Source organism: Schistocerca nitens, unplaced genomic scaffold, assembly GCF_023898315.1.
Source record: "Schistocerca nitens isolate TAMUIC-IGC-003100 unplaced genomic scaffold, iqSchNite1.1 HiC_scaffold_453, whole genome shotgun sequence".
In the NCBI taxonomy this organism is placed as follows: Eukaryota; Metazoa; Arthropoda; class Insecta; order Orthoptera; family Acrididae; genus Schistocerca; species Schistocerca nitens.
The window spans coordinates 140,799-163,407 of NW_026045986.1; the positions used below are offsets into that span (position 1 = coordinate 140,799).

The following is a 22,609-nucleotide window of genomic DNA, read 5'->3' on the forward strand; positions in this document are numbered from 1 at the left end:
GCCTTCTCGTTTGAGCGCATCCATTACCGCTTAAGAACTTTCCTGTCGTTATCTGCGAATGTTGCATAGTGATTAGTGTGGGCGTTTACGGCGAATTGTAGCTCAGGGAAAACTCGGTGATGTTAGCTAAGTGGCAGTGGTGCTCCGACTCAAAGTGACTGACTTGGCTGGGGTAATTGGATAGCGATAATCTCAGTTTGTTATCCAAATTTGGGAGTAACGTTTTTTGAGTGACCGTCTTCCTGTTGAGTTTGAACTGTGTATTTCGTACAGCCAGTCGAAAGTAATTTCCTGGACTTGGCTGTGAATGTTCCCAGTACTGTGGTCGGAACTCGGGATCTTGCCTCGGGGTAAGTAGGTAGCACGAGGGCCGTTACCTACTGGCTTTCGAGCGATGAGGTTCGATACTTTCCAGCGGGTCGAGGCTCGGCTGGCGACCACTGTGTCGGACTGGCTTTACGCGTGTACCGGTGGTGCAGGACACTTGTCTGGGTGGGCCCCGGTTGGGCTGGATACTAAATACACACAGACACTCCTTTACTTTGCTCACTCAGGTTTTATTTGAACAAATGGGAGATCGTCTATTTATTACGAATCACAACAATTTCGGCGTACTGTGCGCTTCTAGTGAAGCTACTATGGCACATGTTTTCCAGGACTCACAGTACTGGCACAAGTTTATCCTTCCACAGTACTGTTTCTGTAAATACGCCTTTAGGTAATGTTTTTCCTTGCTCAAGAGTGGCACATGGAACATTAACTTTTAACATCTGCCATAGTACCCTTACAAACCTCTAGCTTAACAAATCACCATCTTGTCTCACAAACCCAATAATGCTAATCTCATATAACTCTGCCATTCGACACTTTGCGTTCACTTCAAGCCACATTTCACCCAACAAGTCATCTGTTACTTTATCACCATACCTGTTTGAGGCACTCTATGTAATCGAACCACTAATAAGCTCAACAAACCCATTTACACTTTCATGCACACACCACTTCAGTCATTGGCCCTTCTCTTTTGTTTTTATAAGTATCTGAATGTCTATTGTCATGGTACTTGAATTACAAATCATGTAAAAGTACATCTTTCACACACATATGGAAAATTTCTTTGTTTCAGACATAATATGATATATACTAATATCATACATTATACGTTAATGAAATCGACAAACTGCAAAGACAGATCCTCGAAGGAAAACGGAGAAAAGACGTCATACGAAGATGTGTCCAGAAATGCACCATCGCCACGGTAGATGACACTGACGAACGGGAATTCCTCCGACAACGTGCTGCGTTTTACTTGTATATAACAGGCCGTGTGATTGACCCAGCCTATTGTATACACAAAGCATTTCCCAACAGTTTTAGTGAGTAGTCTCAGTGCATTAGAATAGGTAGACAGAGGCTACCACTCACAAATAAGCACACAGTTATAAATGAAGGAGACGTTAGGAAAGAGAAGTACTGGCTGTACCATATCAGATTTAATGACATTTAATATTGTCATACCAGGTAGAGTCCATTTTTATTGCTGGGCGTAATGCAGTGTAGTGTGGAGACAGTTATTTGCGAAAAATACTGAAGGAGGCTACAGCGAGGATTCTGAAAAGGCAGACTGTTCATTGTTTCTCCTGGCCAGATTCCTCTCGGCTGCCGAACACAGCTCTAGACCTGCAGGGATGTTGGTTGGGTTCCACCAAAGAAGTATCCTGTTCTTCAGTACGGGGAGCGTCGTTCCATTGCAAACGAAACACACAAAGAGCACTGGTCCTTGCACCATCGTAACTAGATGCATATAGTACACTACCTGCGCTATTCCCTGAGCCTGGTGGAACCCAATTCTAATAATAATTCCTATTCCACTTATTATAATGGCTTTAACTGACATAAAAAGACATTGCTTCTTTGAGGCAAGTTTCTTGTTATCAACAATTTTGAGTTGCCGCATGGAGCACCGAGTACGTAGGTACATGTATCCAAGCAGTCCGAGACAAATCAAATTGAATCCCACAGACACTGAAATCCCTGCAAGGACTACTATGCGACTGTGGATCAGGTAATATTTACTCGTCTTTTCCAAAGCAACAGCTGCCACACATACTATACTGCACGGTATAAACACACACAGCACCTCACGACGGAATAACTGGCTTACTTCAGCAGGTAGCAGCTGGTCAGGAAGCCTGAGATGGCGAACACAAGCATACATGTGGTAGCAGAATGAGTTCAGCCAGATACAGCTGAGAAGTGTGAGGGCGCTGTCTATCAGCACTGCTGTAGGTAAGTCAGGGACGCCTGCCATACGATACACGACCTCAGAACACAGGATCTGGGTTATGCACGTGATCTGAAAGGACAAGAATATCTTTCCAGGCAAGTTACGTAACTGGGGAAGGTACAAGTATACTCCGGCAGTAGAAAAACGGAAAATGATATTTATCAGTATAAATGAGATTTCTAAAGGCTTCAAGCTGTCTATTTTAAAATCCTTGTATTTCAAGGTGGCGTTGGTTAAACTGTTTTTGTAGTTCAGTGTTTCTTCTGTTAGCTTTTGATACAGTCCATTGCTACTATTACGCTTTAATCCCACTGCGGAAGTACAATCATGGGAAGTCCTGATGGAGGAAAAGTTGCGACACTTTAGCAACAGAATAGCTCTGGAAACAGAGCAGATGGCGTCTGTAGCGTTCGACTGCAGACATGATTGATCGTCGGGACTATCGAAATAGCAGCGAGCATCGTGTACGGACTGTATCATACTAAACGGGACGTCCTGACAAATGCCGTACGAGTTGACCGCCATCCAGGCCAGCAGACAGAGGTTGACGTTCACCCTCTGCGTGTAGGCCAGGTAGCTGGTGACGGGTATGTGGGGCGACCTCTGCACCACGTCGTCCCACAGCTGCTCGCGGCACTGCTCGCGCTGCTTCACGGCTTCCAGTGGCAGGTCTTCCAGCGGACACGTGGGGTGGTCCAGAGCGTTCACCAACAGCTGCACGCAGTCAGAGCCCACGGAGAGCGTATCGTGGCTTCTGTCCTCCAGCTGCCACTCCTCGTCTGCAAGAAAACGACAGCAAGTAGGTGGTGCCCGTACACTGCAGGCAGCTGAATCCAAAGTCTTCTCTGGATGACGAGCCTGGGCGTCGTTTACCCACACCATCCAGGTTCAGTTACCCAGAACTATGTAAGGCGGCATGTCAACACAAAGTAAGAGTATTAACAAAGACAGATATCATGTTACTATGCACGTCTATTACATCCACAGGGTGTCCAAGAAGTCCCTGTATAGCTCTTGACATAGTAAAAATGAGGAAGTAAATAGGTTTTATTGATAGTACTGCACTGAAGAATAGTTCCGAATCCATCTTGTAAAGGAGAGTTTAGTGGCCGATTCGTGGGTGCACGAACATCCGCAGATAGGAAGAACTATTTAACGCATGATGAGACCATTTGCCTCAGTCCCCCTCGTAAAGTAGCCATGCCTGATTGAGATAAATGTCCTGTATTTTCAGGCTGCCTCAGACCACATATTGGAAGCAATAAAAAGTGACAGGAACGTGTGTCACCCACTCTCAATCAGATGAGTAGTCTCCAATGAAAACCATTTGCAAAAGAGCAGTTCGACTTCAAGCATCTTGTTCAAAAATGCACGACCATATTGAAAAAAAAATGAATACGAAAAGATTTAGGCCCATGTTTGTTACTGAATTATCTGACAATGGTGTGGAGCAACGATTTGTAACCTACCGTACTTTGTTGTGGCGACTTCTGCCATGTCTCGCTCAAGAGTGTTGTTTACGTATAAATGTGCCATATACCACTGTTTCATCAAGAAAAAATTGTTTTCTTGTCTAAGGAATGTACCCATATTACCAAGAGTTGGAAAGGAACCTACCTCACCTTATGTGGGCCATTGTGTGATCAGAATACGTGTTAGGACCACATTCTTTTGAAGCTTACATGAATGGGAACTTCCAGTTCTCTGTACAACAGAAGTTTTCAGTATCTCAGCTCCATGACAAGGCAATCACGGATCTTGTGTGGTTGTAGAAGGAAGGAGCTCGAGTCTCGTTTTGTTGTTCAGATGTGTGGGTTTCATAATGAACAGCTTATTCTCGGATTGTATTTGTTTCTTCAGCATTTAAAGCCACATTAAAATGGTTATCACGAAATCCCAACATTACCACCTCAACAACCTTTTGAAATCGTCATGACAAACTTTTGATCTTACCACGCAAATAACTGAATATGAAGAATAATTAAGCCTCACTTGGCTCAACGTTGAAAGATTAATGGAAAATTGACACTAGTGTTGAGCAAGTCTTTCTAAGCAGAATTACTAGAACAATCCGCAATAAAGCAAGGGGGACAGCGAGACACATAGATATCTGAGGAAGGTGTGATCGTCCATACACTGATCCGTTGGATACGTATTTTTTTATATCTAGCTACGTCCATATAGAATATACTCTTTTGACATAACTCCATAGGCGTCCTGTACAAAGAAATAGGATGCAGGCTGAATTCTGGTCTTTGTGATATTTCACTTTCCTCCGTGAAGTTAGTGACCCCATCACGCAGCGTAAAAAAAAGTGATGGAGCATATTTGTCACCTGTTTGTTTCGTTAGCACGAGATTGTCGAGAAAAAGCACAGCAAAATACAGTGACTGACGATTTTGGAAGTACCTTTACCACAATGAATGATTTACTGTTAATACTCTGTTTGCATACATTCAAAAACACGCAGAAAAATGTAATTACTTCGTCTCACTTGTACCTTGTGTAATGATAATAATGCAGCAATAAATGCAATTGGGACATATATGCCTCAGCTGCTGAGTGGATGAATGTGGGATTACAACTCCAGAGATTTGGGATTCAGGCATTGCTCCCGAGATTCCTTCTGTCACTTATCTCTTCTTTCACCTCTGACATTGATTTATGGAAAACGAAAATGATGGAACTGTAGAATTGTTCGGAGACCCAATAATTAACTGTGTCCCACAATTATTAACTGGGTAAGTTAGTTCAAAAGTAGGAAGACGGCGAGTGACGACAACCTGCAGTAGGACAATGGCTCGCGAAGCACTGTGGTGGCCAAACCAGGCTTCAGCTTGATGACGGCTTTACCTACTGCATTCTGAGAAGTCCTGATGGTCGTTGTCCTAGAGCACTATTCCTGTTCAGAGTACAAATCAAAGGAGTGATATATGCTACACGTAATCCAATGTATACCCCATTGGCGTGTTGAGCGCAAATGTATACCCAGTAAGACGAATAAGTTCTGAAAGATTCTTATACACAGGCACATTCTGTGAAAGGCCGAATGCACGACTTTGTCGTAAACACTCCATTTTCTTTGTTATTCATTCCATTCCCACCACATTATCGTGTGGTGCGCAAGGTTCGGACACTTTGCTGCTTTTTGGGGAGAATGAATAAAATGATAGGTTTCAAAAAAATAAAAGCCATAGCGTCTCTACATAAACACATGTACATTGAAGCTGATGATGGTGCTATGGTGAAGATAAGGCTCGTGCTTCTGGCAACTCACTAGCAGTCAGTTCCCAATAAGTACTACGAGGGTAATACAGTATGATGCAGGTGCCGGAAAGAAAGGGTGTAGGTATTCAAGGTGTTGGAGTGGGCTGGGAAGTATGATTGACAAGATGATGAGGGTAGAGGGAGGTGTGAGGGAGGGATGACAGTGGTCAGGAGGCTGGAAGCGGGATCATCTACATATTGAAGAGGCGTAGACTATAGGATTATAGCTGGTTGGAGTAGTAAGTGTCTACGTACTGTTCTGGAACAGGAAGAACCAGCCAGCTGAAGTTCCGCTCGAATAGGATACAGAAGGGGCGGGCAAGTGAAGGATGGGTATGACATGTTGGTATAGGCGCACCAGAAGCCTAGGAATCCAGAGGATAGGCGAGAAAAATTGCTTTTGTTTCCCACGTTTATGGAACGTTTGCAATTTGTGACAAAGTTTGAGGAACCTCAGAAGAGAGGGCAATGTAATCAGCTGGTAGAGGTTGCGTCTGAGACGGCAAATATGATACAGAGTGCAAGGTGCTCTAAGACTGTAAGGAATAGTAAATTTTTGAGAGTGCTGAGATCCAAGCTATATTGGCGGAAGTAACACTAAGGCATTTGGAAAGACGAAGGAAGAAACAAGATCAGGGGTTAACGTCCTGTTGGTGAAACAGCTATTAGAGCATAACCCAGAATTGGGAAGAACGGGGAAGCAGGACACCTGCGTCCATCCATAGGAACCGTCGTGTCATTCACCTTAAGCTGTGTAGGGACATCACAGAGAAACTAAATTTGGTAGAAAATCAAGTTTGTAGCCACCAGCTTACCACAGCATCGTCTCGTTCAGTGGGTTTTTTCCAAGTACACAGGATGGCTGGATGATGGAATCCCCACATTGTCGAGTTTGCTGTTTTCTTAATTTGAGTTTGTTGTAGGCTGGGGTTCCGTGATTATTCCAAGATATAAGAAAGTGAGAGTCCTCTGCCCATGTCAGCAGAGAGAAATGGAGCAACAGATCCGCGGCCTTACTGCGAGCGCTTATCTTACTGCACGTAATTGGGCACTGTCCTTGCATTGTGAGAGAACTGTGACTCGAAGTTATCTATCGAATGTACATGACTGTAATGGATGCGTTAGGAACTTAACGTCCACATCCGACACACATGTTGTTGTGTCATGCTTTTAATAAATTTACAAGTACATAAATGAAACAGTCAATGTTTGGAAAGCGATAAACTTATTTTTAGCTCCTCGCGACTGTGAGTGCGGGAGCACGTGTGGTATTAATTGGGGTTCAGATACACAGGAGCTGCTGAAAACACTGAGCGGCATTACAGTGCAAGTCTGCAGATGATGAGCACTGAACGTTTACTAGAGTTGTGCCAAATATGTGTCTGTTGTTGGCCCTCGACTCTCTGTACGTGCATGCTTGGCCTAGGCTTGACAGTGACGTTACGCCGACACTGCACTCTGAAGACAGAAATTCGTCGCTTCTCTGCAGTCGTCATGGAACTGTTGATACCCTCGTAGACAGAACAGAACTCAGGCTGGACTCTGGCAGAACTCGTACCAGGCACTGGCAGAGCTGGAAATACTTGTCGTGTGTGGCGCCTCGAAGCTACAGGAGGAGTGGCTTACTACTTCTTTCTCTTAGCCGGTGGCGGTGCTACTTAGGTCTACAGCATCTCTGCGATCGATTGACGATGTTCTGCAGGCGATTATCGTCGACACCACATGTCACTTTCAACAGTGTCACAGGCGTCATCAGTGTATCATGATACACTGAGGAGAGGTAATGTAAAGTATAACACTGAAACGAGGTCTGGTGATGAGAAACTTTATGCTTCAATTCCCCCTTCCATTACTGGGGAAATACCAGCAATGCAAATTTCTTCCATCACCTGGATTCGAACCAGCTTACCTTTGAAGAGAGTACCACCACACAGTCATGTTTATGTGTACCATGGTGGAAGTTAGGGAGAGAGAAATGATTGGTGGTATTTATTGTAATAATTCCTTGGGTTTTTAACATAAGTGATTTTGATGTAGCAGAGGCTACACCAAGAGGTGAAGTTATCGAGGCAGATGGAGATATGCTGTTGAGTAAGATTTACAGTAACAAAAGAAGCGTGGTGTGCCAGACAAGGAGCTATACAGGAAACATAATTCATTGGGACACCTGGCACTTGCCAGTTTCCTCCCAGAGATCCGAATGTGCGACTAGTGCGGAATATTTCGCCAATGGAGGAGTCATCATACCACTTTTCAATATCAGGCCACATGTCCTGTGGACAGATACCAGTGGTTCCGATTACCTTCTGCATTCTCATGCCTTTGAGCACTGCTGACTCTTCAGGGTTTTAGGAGCAGGGGAAAAAAGTGCCTTGAAGCTCTATCCGCCCATCCATCATTATTGATGATCTTTTATTCTAAATTTAAGCAGTAGCGAGGTTCGAACCTGGGTTCCATGACGTTTTGATTAGTATACAAAGACACTACCCTTAAATCATAGGTGAGCTGTGGGAAATAAACTTGCATACAGTATGATATCACACAAACTGACTATAGGTAGTAGGAAATAAGAGCTTTCTTTTTTTTTTTTAAGAAGGTCGAAAGTAATGGAGTCATGAGCAGCCTCTCATAACAATTTCCTGAAATTGTAAGACGTCGTGGTCTCCTTCATTGCTTATATATACCGCCCTCACAATCATATTCTGCACGTCAAGACGCTTCATTCGAGCCCAAACTCGATAAGATAAAGTCAGTATTGTATGAATTCATGTAAACGATATGCAAATAACTAATAAATCGCAAGTGCGCACCGTGGTTGAAATACTCGAGGCAGGCGTACACACATACATTCTAGACACGACGGTCACAGGAGCTTTTAGCTCGAGAGAGGCAACTGCATCCCAGGAGGCCGGTCACAAGCTATCTACGTCGGCCGGTGACCGCCTGTAGAGCAGACAGCGTTTGCCCGAGTGAAAGGACGACCACGTGTTTGGCTTAAAAGCAAATTCCGCTACATTATGTGGGAGCGGTTAGCCTACGCATTCTTTACACATAGCAAGCAGTTTCAGAGATTTTCACAGCGAGACAGCAAACGCCAAACACCGATACTACAGATTTCCGTTGTAGAAGAGCAATGCTGATTGGCAGACGATATTTCTGACGCCTTGAGCTGAAGGTTTAATGGAAGAGATCGAAAGATATACCGCTTCACGTCTGGCGTGCAGAGGGGCCGTTCCGTTGTCGCTCTTGGAGCGAGAACACCTAACGAGAGCGTGCGCGCTCTTCCATGTATTCAAAGAGCGAGGAAGAAGTCTCTCCACAGTACTTCACTGGGAGAGCACCTCTGTCGAGAGCAAATCGAAGTGCAACTGTATATTGAGTCCTTGCGATTAAGCGTTTTTCACTGTGTTGGCTGCCACACTTATTGTGCGGTATGAATGGCCTGAGTAATAGTTAAACGCCTGCGAGCGAATTTTTGAGTTGCATTGCAGTGGACTGGTTATCTGACCGGTGTACCACGCCAATAGACTAGGGGCGAATAGGAGTCCTTGACTTCATCAAGGCATAGAGAGAGTTTGATTGGCGAAGGTCAATCCAGATAGAACGAGAGTTATCTTATTTGTCGGCAGCGAGCGGTGCAGACAGTAGTCATCACAGCTACAGCTCTTGCGACCCCCACATTTCCTCCACAACAGTACCCTTCACTGCACATCACACGTGACAGCCTCGACCGTACCTAGCAACATTCTAAACGATAATTATTCAAGTTGAGTAGGTGCGGCTCTCAGCCATTCTGCCAAGTCAATAACAATCTTAAACTTTGTACAAAACTTTCATTAGCGAATCCTATCCTTAAGATGTAACTTCACATTCTGAAAAGAACCCGAAAATAACGTGTTCAATTCATAACTAAAAGTGCTATTGTGATTTCTCAGAATTTTTGCAAAATAAATAATAGTTTTCGTTACTTTCATGTTTATCTTACACTAACTAGCACTACTCCAGTACCCAAGTGTCCCACTAGTTACGTATGAAATTTTGTGAATTTTTGTGTCATTTCCTTACAGTGGACGACTCCAGAAGGTATTTATTGCTGAAAGTTTTTCAGGCATTTCTCTTTAGAACGTTAGGAGTGTCCGTCTGACTTCTGTAGTAGTGTGGTGGTGGAAATTGCATCTTGCAGGGGGTGAAGGGTACATCTCAGATTAATCTGTTTCGCAGAATGACAGAATAGCACCAACCCACACGCTCACAAAATGTGTGGCTTTATAGTCTTGTGTTGTAAATGCTATATTTAATTCGTTTTGTGGCGTTATAGAAAGGTATTTTAAACTGAAACCAAAAGATATGGTGGTCATATTTATGTGACATTGTATGTCCCGAATTGTCGAGCAGTCATTAGATACAGTGAGTATATCTTTAACATATGAAGCACTGAGTCTGGCTTGTTGAGGTTTGTTGGTAACGTGTGGTTGTTATGGATGAGAGGAGAATGAATCCTTTTTCAATAGATTGTTCAGTTTATGGAAAATGTGGCAGTGTTTTTGTTAATGTGTACCACCAATCCCAGGGTTTCTGATCTGCAGAATGAGGTGCTGGTATCAGGATGTCTCACAAGCACCCATTGGCAGTACCATATGATTGTATGTTGTAGCAATTATCTGTGCTTTGTAGAGTGTAGAATGACTGGGACTGTGTTACGTGACTGTAACAATTTTCATTAAAATATAGTTGTAGCATTGAGATAAGATGTCAGTGATGAAGATCTCGTTGGAGCTGATGGAACAGACATATGGATTGAATGCTATGCTGCTGCTTTGTCTTGATGTCTTATGTGGCGAAATAAGGTTAGGTATAGGTTTTAAGCTGATGTTTTGGTGTGGCTGAAGATAAAGTTGGATTGCTTTTTGGAATAAGTGACTTGGATGTTAAAATGGAAGGTGACTGTGGCTGTTATCGTCATCTGTTGGACGATATGTGGACGTTGAAAGAGAGTGAATGTTATGGCAAACAGTGGTTCTAAACTGGATGTCTTTCATGTTAGGGATGCGACACAAGAAACTGTTGAGATGATGACGGTGAGCTCGACTGACGGTGTAGAAAACTATGGATCTGAACTCAATATCTTTGATGGCGAGGATGCAATGCATGTAGTTGTTGGGATGCGGAATGTAAGTTTAGTGTCGTGAATAATACGTTTACTTTATACTTATGAGATCATTCGAGTTGAGGCTGTGTAGATGATGCAGTTGTGTAAGGATTGCTCATTTGGGCACAGTTAACATGGGTGGTTTTACGAACTCCGAGTATGATGCAGTAGTTTGGGTCAGCAACTCCTGGTAATCAGTGAACGAAAAAACGTTCCAAGTTTTTGTTCATTCGATGAGTTATCTGTATGCGCTGTAAATATTCATTGCACGTTATTGACATCTTCGTAAATGCCATTTTCGGCTATGTTATGGTGATTTCAAAATGGGTCTCGGTCCGAAACAAGTCATCGAACGAATAAAAAATAAAAATTTGCAACTTGACGGGTTTTTCGTCCTACTGATGGGTGGTCTTGTTTGTAACTGGGATAGGCCAGGTGGTTCTGCGATACTGGGTCAGGTAGTCGTCACACAGGAAGTATTTGTGACATCTGTAGGCTTGGATTTGCGATTTAGGTGATGTTACACAATGGCAGCGACAACAGATCAGGGCTCAGCTCTTGATACGTTGGTCTGCTGTGGGCAAGCATCTAGTTCTGCTGGACAGTGATGCGTAAAGAAGCCGGCAGAGAAGCGCCACGGATTTAATAGTGGCGAGGGCAACTCTTTCAGACAGGGGCGTTGTAGCAGCCTGCTGGATGGTGCAAACCATTTCGAACATCGCTACGTGCTCAGAAGAGATTCGCACCAGTTTCTTCTTTCCCTCCCCCTCCCCCCCCCTATCTCGACCGAACTGCCACGACCTCTCCGATCTCTCTGGATTATCACGACCACTTTCCCCTGAAGATAAAATGGCTCTGAGCGCGATGGGGCTTAACATCTGAGGTCATCAGTCCCCTAGAAGTTAGAACTACTTAAACCTAACTAACCTAAGGACATTACACACATCCATGCCCGAGGCAGGATTCGAACCTGCGACCGTAGCGGTCACGCGGTTCCAGACTGAAGCGCCTAGAACCGTACGGCCACACCGGCCGGCCCCTGAAGATATCTTCAATGTCGGGCTTAAAGTTAACTTCCAGACAAACAGCTAGTGGTCCACAACTCTGTAAGGTCTTGTCGCTGCTCATTCTTTAATATCTTGTCGCCACTCGTGAGGAATTGAAACATCAACTACAGCTCACACGTTTGTTCTCGGTGTCCATAACAGTTTCAGTCATCATTATAGACATGCTGCAGAGTGCAGCTCAGTCTGTCAACAGACGGGGTAAGAATCTGCTTGTTTGGTAACTTGCTAACAATGCGTATTTCCTTTTATGTACCAGTATTATTCTTATGGTTATCTGCAGTAAATTATCGGCGACAGCCGAAATTTTGTAAAAGGTTTTTCTCAGTATTACAGTTGCTGGTTCTAATATACGGATATTCTTATGATAACTTACTTCCTTATCTGTTGTAACCCTTTTCGACCACCTTAGTTTCTTAATTTGTCGGCTTACTACCAATGAAAACCCTGCAAGTTCGATTGCCTGAAGTGGTGAAGAGTGACAACGGCAGGCATAAATAATTTTTCCGCTGAGGGAGCACAAGCCCACTGTCCCCCCTTCCTCTCATTTAAATGGAGTTACTCCCTGCCGAACAAGAAGCTATGAGGCAGGTACAAAGAGAGAATTAAACGATTACAACTCGTTTCATGTCTGGTGCACAATAGATAGATGATCGAGTAAGAGATAAAGTCCAGCAACGAGAATAAAATAATAAATTTAAAAAATATAGTGATTCGAACAAATAGAGTTGTTTAGCAGACAGGTGCGATAGCTGTGTTTCCTCAGTCCTACTACAGTTCATAGTATTAACACATCTAAGGATAATATTAACAATGTACCTCATACAATTAACTGTTCAGTTGCAAGTCGAAATATTGTTCGTCAAAGAAAATTAGTAAATACGAACAGTATCGTGCTAGGATCACACATGAGAAATTTAGATCACTACACGAGTTACAGTATTGACAGAAAATTAGCTTGTCTGTAGCCGCTATGTTGCAGAGACCATTCGCCATTTTTAAAAAGTCTTAGACTAGGTCTGAAAAGAAAACTACATGTGCAGAATTTTAGAGTGTTTATAGAAGATAAAAAGGAACACTTTTTTATATGAGGCACGTGTCGCACGCGTATGAAGGTCTTATCTGCACTGGCGTTCAGAGACGTTGTTCAAAGTGCTGTGGGATGGGCACTGTTTTAGAGGTGTTGCGGGCCTCCTACGGGAGGGAGACGAGGTGTTCAGTGTACCAGACACTGGCAGACACCCCAGGTGAGGTGGTCGCCTGTTAGGCTGAGGCTGCAAACATTATTTGTGAGACACCCACTTGTTTCGAGTGTGTTAGCGCCCAGCTGGCAATTCAGTAACGTCTCTAAAACATCACACAGCCTCTGTGCATCGCTGGCGTCGAAACCTTCATGGCCCACGAGCAGGTGGAGGGTACACCTTTGACCTTTGTGTCACATAAAATTTGTTCTTTTTAATCTTCTGTAAACAATCCAAAATTTTGTGTACGTAGTCTTTTTTTTTAGTCCCTGCATAATGAAGAAGTCAATAATACATCGAAATGAAGTAGTTAGCTTGTCATAGATCCAGACGGAGAGTTGCCGAGGAATCTAAAAACTGCCTTTGGAAAGAGCACCAGAGATTATCTTGCGTGGCGTACAAAATCACGCAAGATCTAAAACTACAAATTCAGAAACATATTTGAATCTCATTCCTCGAACAGCTGAACAGTTGTCAGCGCATAACCGTGAAGTGGCCGGGTCCCAGTGTTAAACTTACCTACAATCTTGAAATCGAAATCGTAGAATGAAAAGATGTACTCAGCTGCCCGGAACCAGTAGGTACGATGGAAAGCGTACAGGTCGTCAGCGAGGCTGAACATCTGCGACGCCTCTGGCTGCCGCTCCTTGCACAGCGCACTGAAGTCGTCGTCAAAGGAGAGGCTCCACGGATGATAGCTCAGCAGGCGTACACTCAACAGCGGCCGCCTGTAGCACACAAGGTGCCAGGTTAAAAGTTAAAAACGTATAATGTATAGTTTATGCAAGAGTGTACAAGTATCCAAAAATGTGTGTGAAATCTTACGGGACTTAACTGCTAAGGTCATCAGTCCCTAAGCTTACACACTACTTCACCTACATTATGCTAAGGACACACACACACACACACACACCCATACTCGAGGGAGGGCTCGAACCTCCGCCGGGACCATCCGCGCACCCCATGACTGCAGCGCCTGAGACCGCTCGGCTAATCCCGCGCGGCTAAAAGTATCCAGAGCGGATTTCCACTCAGCAGTGGATGAGAAACTTCCTGGCAGACGAGTACTGTGTGCCAGACTGGGACACAAACCTGGAACTTTTTCATTCTTTAAAGGATGCATAGTAACACAGCAAACAATCGCAAATCCGTTGGTCTTTTTAGCATTTTAGCGCATCGAGATTTCATCTTTAGATTTCGGAGCACTTGAGTGAGACACCGATTATAACTATTTCTTGCAGGTCATCCACTCCGTTCTGTGCTGCTATATCGTTTTAAGTGGTTTCAGACACATCAAACAGCAGAACTGCAGCGCTTGTCGCAGAATACCTCTTTTCTTTAAAGAAGAATTTCGTATGCATTGCAAGAGAGTGAACATGTGATATTTATGTTAAGGATATGAATGACTTGTTCAAATTAATTATAGATGATTTTAGACGCTGACATGTAGACATGTCTATCATGAGCTGAAGCAAAATCTTCCACATTACCACTTGAAAATGGCTCAAAACGCCGAAACTGCAATTGTAAAACAATTTTTATAATCAATGGCGAATATGACGTCCTTAAAAAAAAGACATAGAGCTGGGCAGGCAGGAACCGAGAGCCGCCGTCGCAGCCTTACTTCCGCCAGTAGCTCAGCCGCTGCCTTCCAGCCGTCACAGAAGCTCCCCTGCACGGCTGGCGGGACCAGCGCTCCCGGAAGGATGGGCACTGCAGTGACCAGAGGCCTCGGGAGTTGCTTCCTGGGCGAATCCTCACTCTGCAGTGCAGAGTGCAGCCACTTGAAACGTCGGGGATCCGACACACGGCTCTGACCTGCCAGGGAGTTTCCTGTCTGCTTTAGGTGATGTGACATCTGCGATAATTCTCCGTAAAGACTGTATGACAGCTGAAAGCAGAACTCCCACAGGAAGAAGAGCTCTATGGAGAAACGTGAATGTACCGTCAGGCAGGTCCACTTATTCAGTCCCTTTCAGCTAATCCGACGGCTATTGACAGCGCGATACGATGACTTAAGCTATTTGAAATCCGTCTTTGCAAATACCAAATATGTGTTTTTATTTCACAATACGTGTTTTACTTTACTCATTATACCCTTATCAGTTGTGGCATTTTTATAATGTTTCCGCTTACATCCGGCAGTGTGCATCCCACCATCTCACACTAGTATGCTTGACGTCCAGAAGTACATGTCTGCTGACGAAAAACTTGACAAAATGACGCTTCACTATTGCATACAAATGTTTAATTAGCTCTGAAGCATTCGCTCGGTCTCGTTTCGTGAGTGGTTGGTGCGGGTTTCTCGTTTGGCAGTGGAAATTATCATACGGAAATTGTTGGCTGTAAAACTTTGTCCTAAGGTCAGTGTTCCGTACATCGATTCGATGCATCTGTGTCAGGTACATGTTGTGATGAGAATAGAGCCCTCAGAATCGGGTATGAGACAATTTTTTTCCTGATTAATCTACGACCGCATTCCCTATAGCCCGTCAACGATGGAAAGTTTCCATACTGCCAGATACAATGCAGAACAATCAGTACTCCCTGTACTCCTTGTAGTATGGTCCTTGGTTATCACTGTTACTTGACAACGACGTTGTCAATTAAAGCATGAAGCTGCATCATAATGAGTTGCGTGTGATGTCTGGGTCTCCAGTTTGACCGGAAAGCTGTCCCTCCCATAAGACATGTGGTGCCATGGTGCTAAGGCTCGCAAATCATTTCCACGCTACGTACACCAGCACGCTGTTCTGCTTGGAGGTACAGTACCAGACCTACTCCACTGACAAGCTGGGACTCAGAACCCGTGCCGTGATGAAAATCATCATCTCTACGCCCCAGATGAAGGATGTACGTGCACACTGACAATGATCTGAATAAACATTATACGGAGATTTGGTTGGAGAAGAATTTCGGGAAAGGGCTGTTTTTAACGTAATAGAGCCGTTCATTCCATAAGGCAACGAAAGAACGGATTTAAATGCAGCAAGGAAGTGAACAAACAATATCCACTGAAACAAGCTCTAAAGAAAATCTCGAAACTTCTGGACAGTTCGGAATGTACTACACAGCTATAATGATACCATATTCAGTTTAGGAGCAAGTGCGTTGCAACACAAAGTGGCAAATAAACAGAGGACGCTATAAATACTCGCCACATGGAGCTGGAGTGTCGACAAGCGGGGCAGGCCGCTGCCACGGAAGGTTCAAATGGCTCTGAGCACTATGGGACTCAACTACTGAGGTCATTAGTCCCCTAGAACTTAGAACTAGTTAAACCTAACTAACCTAAGGACATCTCAAACATCCATGCCCGAGGCAGGATTCGAACCTGCGACCGTAGCGTGCCACGGAAGGCAATCGCCGACAATCTGCGTGCAGAGGCAGGGTCAGTGTGCTATAGGCGGCTTTGGCCTGTAGTGCTGGAGCCATTACTGAAGGTATCATGCGAGTCCAGTAATGAAGTGGATTGGCGGAATTTAGAAATGACCGACTGTAAAGGGCGATACGTGAACTACAGAAAGACACGAAATGGTGCGCTGCGTGGACTACGAGGGCGGTACCGAAGTTCCACCACTGCCGCTGGAGCTCTGTGACCCCCTCCCCTCTTACATCTCCGGTTTTCGACTTTGTACTGACATCCAACAGAAGATAAACACGCTGGGTCGTATGAATAAAAAAGACGACGTTCTCTGGAGAAGATTCTCGGAGCAAAAGGACATGCTCTGAGAAAGCTCTTAGGAGCAAAACATTCGAAGCCATAATCTGTGACGAGAGGGTTCCTTTTTCTCACTACCTCTGCTCCCTGCTGAGTTCTCGGTGTGTGTGGTCTGCCATGTCCGGCACACAAAGCACGTGCAGTGTCACGTGTCATTCAGCTCGCTCAAACGGGCGACATGTCTGGAACCGGCACCAGTGTGTTGCACTATGTTTCATTTTGTTTATTTTATGTGCGCCAACAAATTATTAAGACAATTACGTATACAGGTTACGAAAATGCATTTTCTTGAGATGTTACCGAATTTACAACATGCGGAAAACGTTTCAGTTATAGAAGTTAGGCGAACGTTATGCGAACGAAATCTTAAAATTACGTGACTTTTTATCTACTCCAAGCCGGAACTGTGTCAGAGTTCTCTAACACGAGATAATTTTGGTTACCATGGTGAACATCGGGAATTGTCAGTGACACCGTTGTTTGGTGTAGGCCTATACCGAAGTTTTCTTGTACGTTAGTCTGAAAACTTAGGTCTAGTAAAAAGCAGCAAGAATGTTTTAATTTTAACTTCTTTTGAAAGGTCGTCCCCTCTTCTTTGGTGATTTTCTGGAGGGAAGTTCACCAGGCAAGTAATGCTCTTGTTGTGAAACCCATATAAACTTCTACAGTATCTCTGTTCAGCATTTTGTTGGGCTACATATATCTTTCATTGCCTTCGAAGCAGCATGAATTCTGTCATTACTGTCAAAAAGTATGTAAAACTTAACCTGAACAGAACTTACTCAGCTCAAAGAATGCTAAAGAGCTCGTTTCAATGTTTTCCGATTGTGAGAAGCTCCTCTAGTTTTATTCATACGTAATCGGAGAACATTCTTTGTCTTAAGCAACATCCCTCACCTTTTTACTCACGTTGAGCACGTTCTCGGGTGGAGTATATTCTCTGACTCGTTTTACTCATGTTAACCTCAAAATGTCCTCCCAAAATTTCCAGAACGAAGTATATCCTCCGTTTTACTGACACGCCCCACTATACTTCGACAGCACCTCAGCTCTCACCTGGACTCTCCCAGTGGTTCTTCGCCGATCATCTCCCACCCTTCGTCGTCGTCTTCATTGCTTCACCACTCACAGAGAGCCGTAGTCTGGCAGCTCCTTCGCCACTGCCTCCGTCAAATGCTCCACCACCGTCGCCGCCACCTGCGCCACAGTCGACTCCCTCTCCAGCAGCGTCGCTGCCTCTGTCGCCAACACCGTCGCCAGCCCCAAACAGCGGCCCGCCCCATCGCCCCCACCACTGCCGGTGCAGGAAGTTCCAACCACATCCACCACCACTGCAGCTTCGTCACCGCCGTCATAAACTCCTGTCAATGTCCTTATCTACACACAACTGGGGCCACCTATTACACCACAACCCTCATGCATGCAGTCATAAGACCAAACAAATGAAATAGAATAGATAAAACCTCACGATTCCAAATGAAACCAAGCCAAAAATGATTTCACTAAATTTACGGACATGAAACCAATAATTCCTCTCAACTATCGTCCTTGTATCTACATCTACATACATAATCCGCAAGCCACCGTGCGGTGCGTGGCGGAGGGTACCCTGTTCCACAACTAGTCGTTTCCTTTCCTGTTCCGCTCGCTGACAGAGCGAGGGACAGACGCCTGTCTATATGCCTCCTTAGGAGCCGTAATTCCTCGTATCTTGTCTTCCGTGGCCCCTACCAGAAATGTATGCTGGCGTCATTAGGATCGTTCTGCAGCCAGCTTCAAGTGCCGGTTCTCTGCACTTCCTCAGTTGTTTTCTTCGAAATAAGAGTCTTCTTCCCTCCAACAATTCCCTGCTGAGCCCCCGAAGCATATACGTAACACTTGCATGCTGATCGAAACTCCGGTAAGAAATCTACCTGCTCCGCCTGAATTGTTTCGATGCCTTCTTTCAATCCGACCTGGCGCAGATCCCAAACACTCGAGCAATGCTGTACAAGAAGTCGCTCTGGTGTCCTAAACGGGGTCTCCCTCACACAGGAACCACACTTTCACAAAACTCTCCCAATAAACCGAAGCCGACCGTTGGCCTTCCCTACCAGAATCCTCACATGTTTATTCCATTTCATCTCGCTTCGCAAGATTACGGCCAGATATTTAAACGAAGTGACCGTGGTAAGCACGGTAAGTGGTAAGTGGTTTCGAACTGAGAATATGTTCAAGGATTCTGCAGGAAACAGCTGTTAGGGATATTGGTCTGTAATTTTGTGGGTCCGTCCTTTTACCTTTCTTATACACTAGAGTCACTTGCACTTTTTTCCACTCGCTTGGTTCTTAGCGCTGATCGCAAGATTCGCGGTAAATGCAAGCTAAGTAAGGGGCCAGTGCCGCACACTACTCTTTGTAAAACCAAACTGGCATTCCACCTAGGCATTGCCACTTATTTATTTTCAGCTGTTTCAGCCGTTTCTCTACGCCAGCGGTACTCATTACTATGATTTCCATACGGGACTCTGTGCGATGGTCAAACGACGGCACGTTTGTACCATTCTCCTGCGTGAACGATTTCTTAAACGAGGAATTTTTTTTAACTTCGGCCTTTCTTTTGGAATATTCTACCGCCAAAAGCAGACTGGTCAACGTGTGACTGAATAGAAGCGGTAGATCCGCTTAACGATTTTGCAGAGGACCGAAACTTTTTCCGCTTCTCCGGTGGTAGCTGTTGTGTGCTTCGCGCACAGATCTTTTCACAGACGCACGAATCTCTACAAATCTTTCTGTCCTCATTTGCGCGTTCTCTTTTGAACCGAGAATGTAACAGCCTTTCGTTCCTCAGCATTTTCCGAATTTTGTTATTAAAGCACGAAGAGTCTTTTCCGCCCTTTATCCACTTAGTAGGCGCATACTTTTCCGGATCACGATTTACAGTCTCTTTAAACTTTAGCCATAATTTTTCTATGGCCATAATTTTGGAATTAAATGATTGTATTTTATTGTCTGAGACGCTGACAACTGCATATCAACTCTCCTAGCGTTCTCGACTGATTTACTAACTTTCGTAACCATAGTCGCTATGACAACATCATGATCACTAATCCCCATCTCTATGGTGACGCCATCGATAAGGTCGAGCCTGTTTGTGCTGGCTGACGAACTAGCTGCTCAACACAGTTTTCGGAAAACGTGTTCAAAAGTCCTTCACAAGACTGTCTGTCTGCACGAGCTGCAGTGAATCCATAGACGTCCCAGTCTATACTCGGTAGGTTAAGGTCACCGCCAGCTAGTGTCGCGTGATCTGGATATTTATGCAATGCTGACTATTTACCTTCTTTGAATGGCTACACATCTGTCCCAGCGGAGTCGGGTGGGTGGTAAAATCATCCAACAACTAATATGGTTTCACCTTGTCCTGTTATGTGCGACGACGTAACTTCACTATAGCACTCAAATTCAACCTCAGTAATGAGAATATTTTTTGTCAATTGCAATAAACACTTCGCCTCCTACGGCATCGAATATGTCTTTCCGATAAACATTCCAAGACTCGCTAAATATCTCAGAGTTTTTTTACTTTGGGTCTTACCCAGCTCTCAATTCAAGAATAATTTGAGGCTGAGAACGTTCATGGAGGAGAGTAAATTTGGGAACTATGTTATAAATACTTCCACAGTTGACTGATGAAAGTTTCAGAGTCGAACTGACTTTACTCTGAAAGCTATCTGATTTCCCTAAATGTGTACCAACTGGCGAGTGTTCATGAGAGTACCTCAAACTACTGGCTACCCTGAAACCCCCCATGTACTCTCCACAAGTACTCTGCTATCCGATTAGCTGCTTCCTTTGTGTATCGCACCCCTGTCTTGAAATCACTGTTCCCTTCATTCCCACTGCCTGACACAATATCGATAGTTTTATCCCGTCACACTATCTGCATGTGTCTATACACAGTGAACCAGTAACCCACTCACAGTTCTGATGACAGATGTGGAGTAGCAAACCAAAAATCCCCACACAATAAACATTGTGGAGTAACAATACCGTTCCCCAAAAACAGCTCCAGTTGGCTACAAATCATGTTCAATCATCCTGCATAATACTTTATCCTGAGTGTGTATTTTACCACCCTGACCGTGATCTGTGCTACTGCGTGTCTCTGTCCGAGCCATCCTATAGCACATAATTTCGTTCCACACACTGACCACAGCTTTATATCCACATCAGTTCCCATGATGAACTTAACTGTGGATGTCGGTTGATCACCTTCATTTCAAAACACCTGGCCCATTTCCCAGACACACTCATCCCAAAGTGACTCCCCTACCGACCTCTTCAGGTATAACTGCAGGAGTCTTTCATCCTATTGATAGTAATCACATCCTAATCCATGTTCTCCACCTCCACAGCTACCCCACAATAAGCCACCTAAAAGAGTCCAACAACACCGCCACAAGACCTGTGGCGCCTGCTGGGAGCTTGCCCATTCCCACATAGGAAGCCACCTGGTCACCCTCCATAGTGCCAACATATCTCCTACACTACTCCATTCCACCGCCCCATATGTCAACCACTCGAGAGACTATTCCGCTTTCCTCCCGCTCACAACCTCCAGTATTTATGCTCTATGCTACGGACTGATTTAAACACACCAACCACAGGACGAAATATAAGAACGATGGCTATCCGCTTCCTGCCCTCTGCTGACGTCTTCCCATCTTCCCTCATCGCTGCTTAGATTTTTCCTCCATCTACTGAGATGAACATGACTTGTATCCTCTTTTCCTCACCGACTGGATGCCAGTATCTGGACTAGAGTCGCTACTACATGGTATTACCGTAATTTCTCCCGAAGCGTTTTTTTTTTTTTTTTTTTTTGTCCCGCATAACACGAGGACACGCTCACTTTTCGTGTCAGGTTCCACATCATTGTTTCCGCAAATTATGAAAACTTCGGAAGTGTCTGTAACGATCAATACTTTCTCTAGTAAATGCAGTAACGTCGTTTATTGTGTCAGTTTTCTCCGCTGGTCTGTTACGTAATACGTGGCACATTTTAAGACACAATACGAATCAAAAAATCGAAGGCTAAACGGAGTCAAAAACCTTTGTAAATCACGAGTTTCTTTAACCATATCCTTCACTACTGCCTATTAGTGCTAGTTCTTTACTCCATTTTGAATTAAATGACCCCTGTGTTTTCTATAACTTTAATGAATACTTCCATGGATAAAAATGAGACAAACTCCAATAAACCATAGTGAGTAAGACAGACATTTGAGTGTACACTGGTTCATACCTGATTATCACATGCCCTGGCCTGTCCTTGTCTTCTTCCACCTCGTAGTGCTCCACCTGTTTGTTGGCGAATTGCAAGTCCTGTAACCATCCGGTTGATTTCGTGCGCAGCATGTCTTTCACACGTTCCATGTCCTTAATCCAACCGTGGAGTTGCTGATCACTTGCGTGCTTACCCTGAGACACACAGAAAATAGTTCAAATTACTTTCGTAACATCCACAAGCAGCAGCCTGTCTTAATATACAGTTACATGTAGCACTATTACATGACACTGAAATTACTGCCAGCGCATGAGTGAAGTACATTCAGTTTTGTACAGGCATAAAAACATTAATGCACAGCAGATGCCTAGTGGGGTTTTATTAAATAAATACATTTCTCAAACTGTGACATCCGATTAGAGAGGTGCAGATATTTCTTGGTAGTTGACATTACAGACGTCTGAATGTATGAATGTATACTCCCGTGACGATGTATCCAACTGAAATGTTCTGGAGCTGCCAGCAGCGTCGAGTTCCTATGTGTAAAGCCACATGGCGTGGCTGGAACTCTGAGCAGATTCTATTCAAACTTTTGAACGATTTTCGAAAAT

The 22,609-nt window shown here is 44.3% G+C and overlaps 1 protein-coding gene across 1 annotated transcript; it reads right to left on the minus strand.

Moving 5' to 3' along the window:
* Window positions 1–536: 536 nt before the first annotated feature.
* On the minus strand, window positions 537–22,175 carry LOC126232145 (uncharacterized). Its single transcript, XM_049942450.1, has 3 exons — window positions 22,017–22,175; window positions 13,528–13,736; window positions 537–3,066 (listed from the first exon to the last, which is right to left on the minus strand). Exons 1-3 carry the CDS (start codon window positions 22,145–22,147, stop codon window positions 1,598–1,600), a joined length of 1,809 nt encoding a protein of 602 aa, XP_049798407.1. The 5' UTR covers window positions 22,148–22,175; the 3' UTR covers window positions 537–1,597.
* Between the last annotated feature and the right edge of the window lie 434 nt (window positions 22,176–22,609).

Excerpts from the sequence above, each read along its gene's own strand:
- LOC126232145 (XM_049942450.1), bottom strand. The coding sequence starts at position 22,147 with ATGGAACGTGTGAAAGACATGCTGCGCACGAAATCAACCGGATGGTTA. Across the intron at positions 13,737-22,016 it reads CCAGGGCATGTGATAATCAG|GCGGCCGCTGTTGAGTGTAC; the intron begins GTATGAACCAGT and ends TGTGTGCTACAG. Across the intron at positions 3,067-13,527 it reads TTTCGATTTCAAGATTGTAG|ACGAGGAGTGGCAGCTGGAG; the intron begins GTAAGTTTAACA and ends GTTTTCTTGCAG.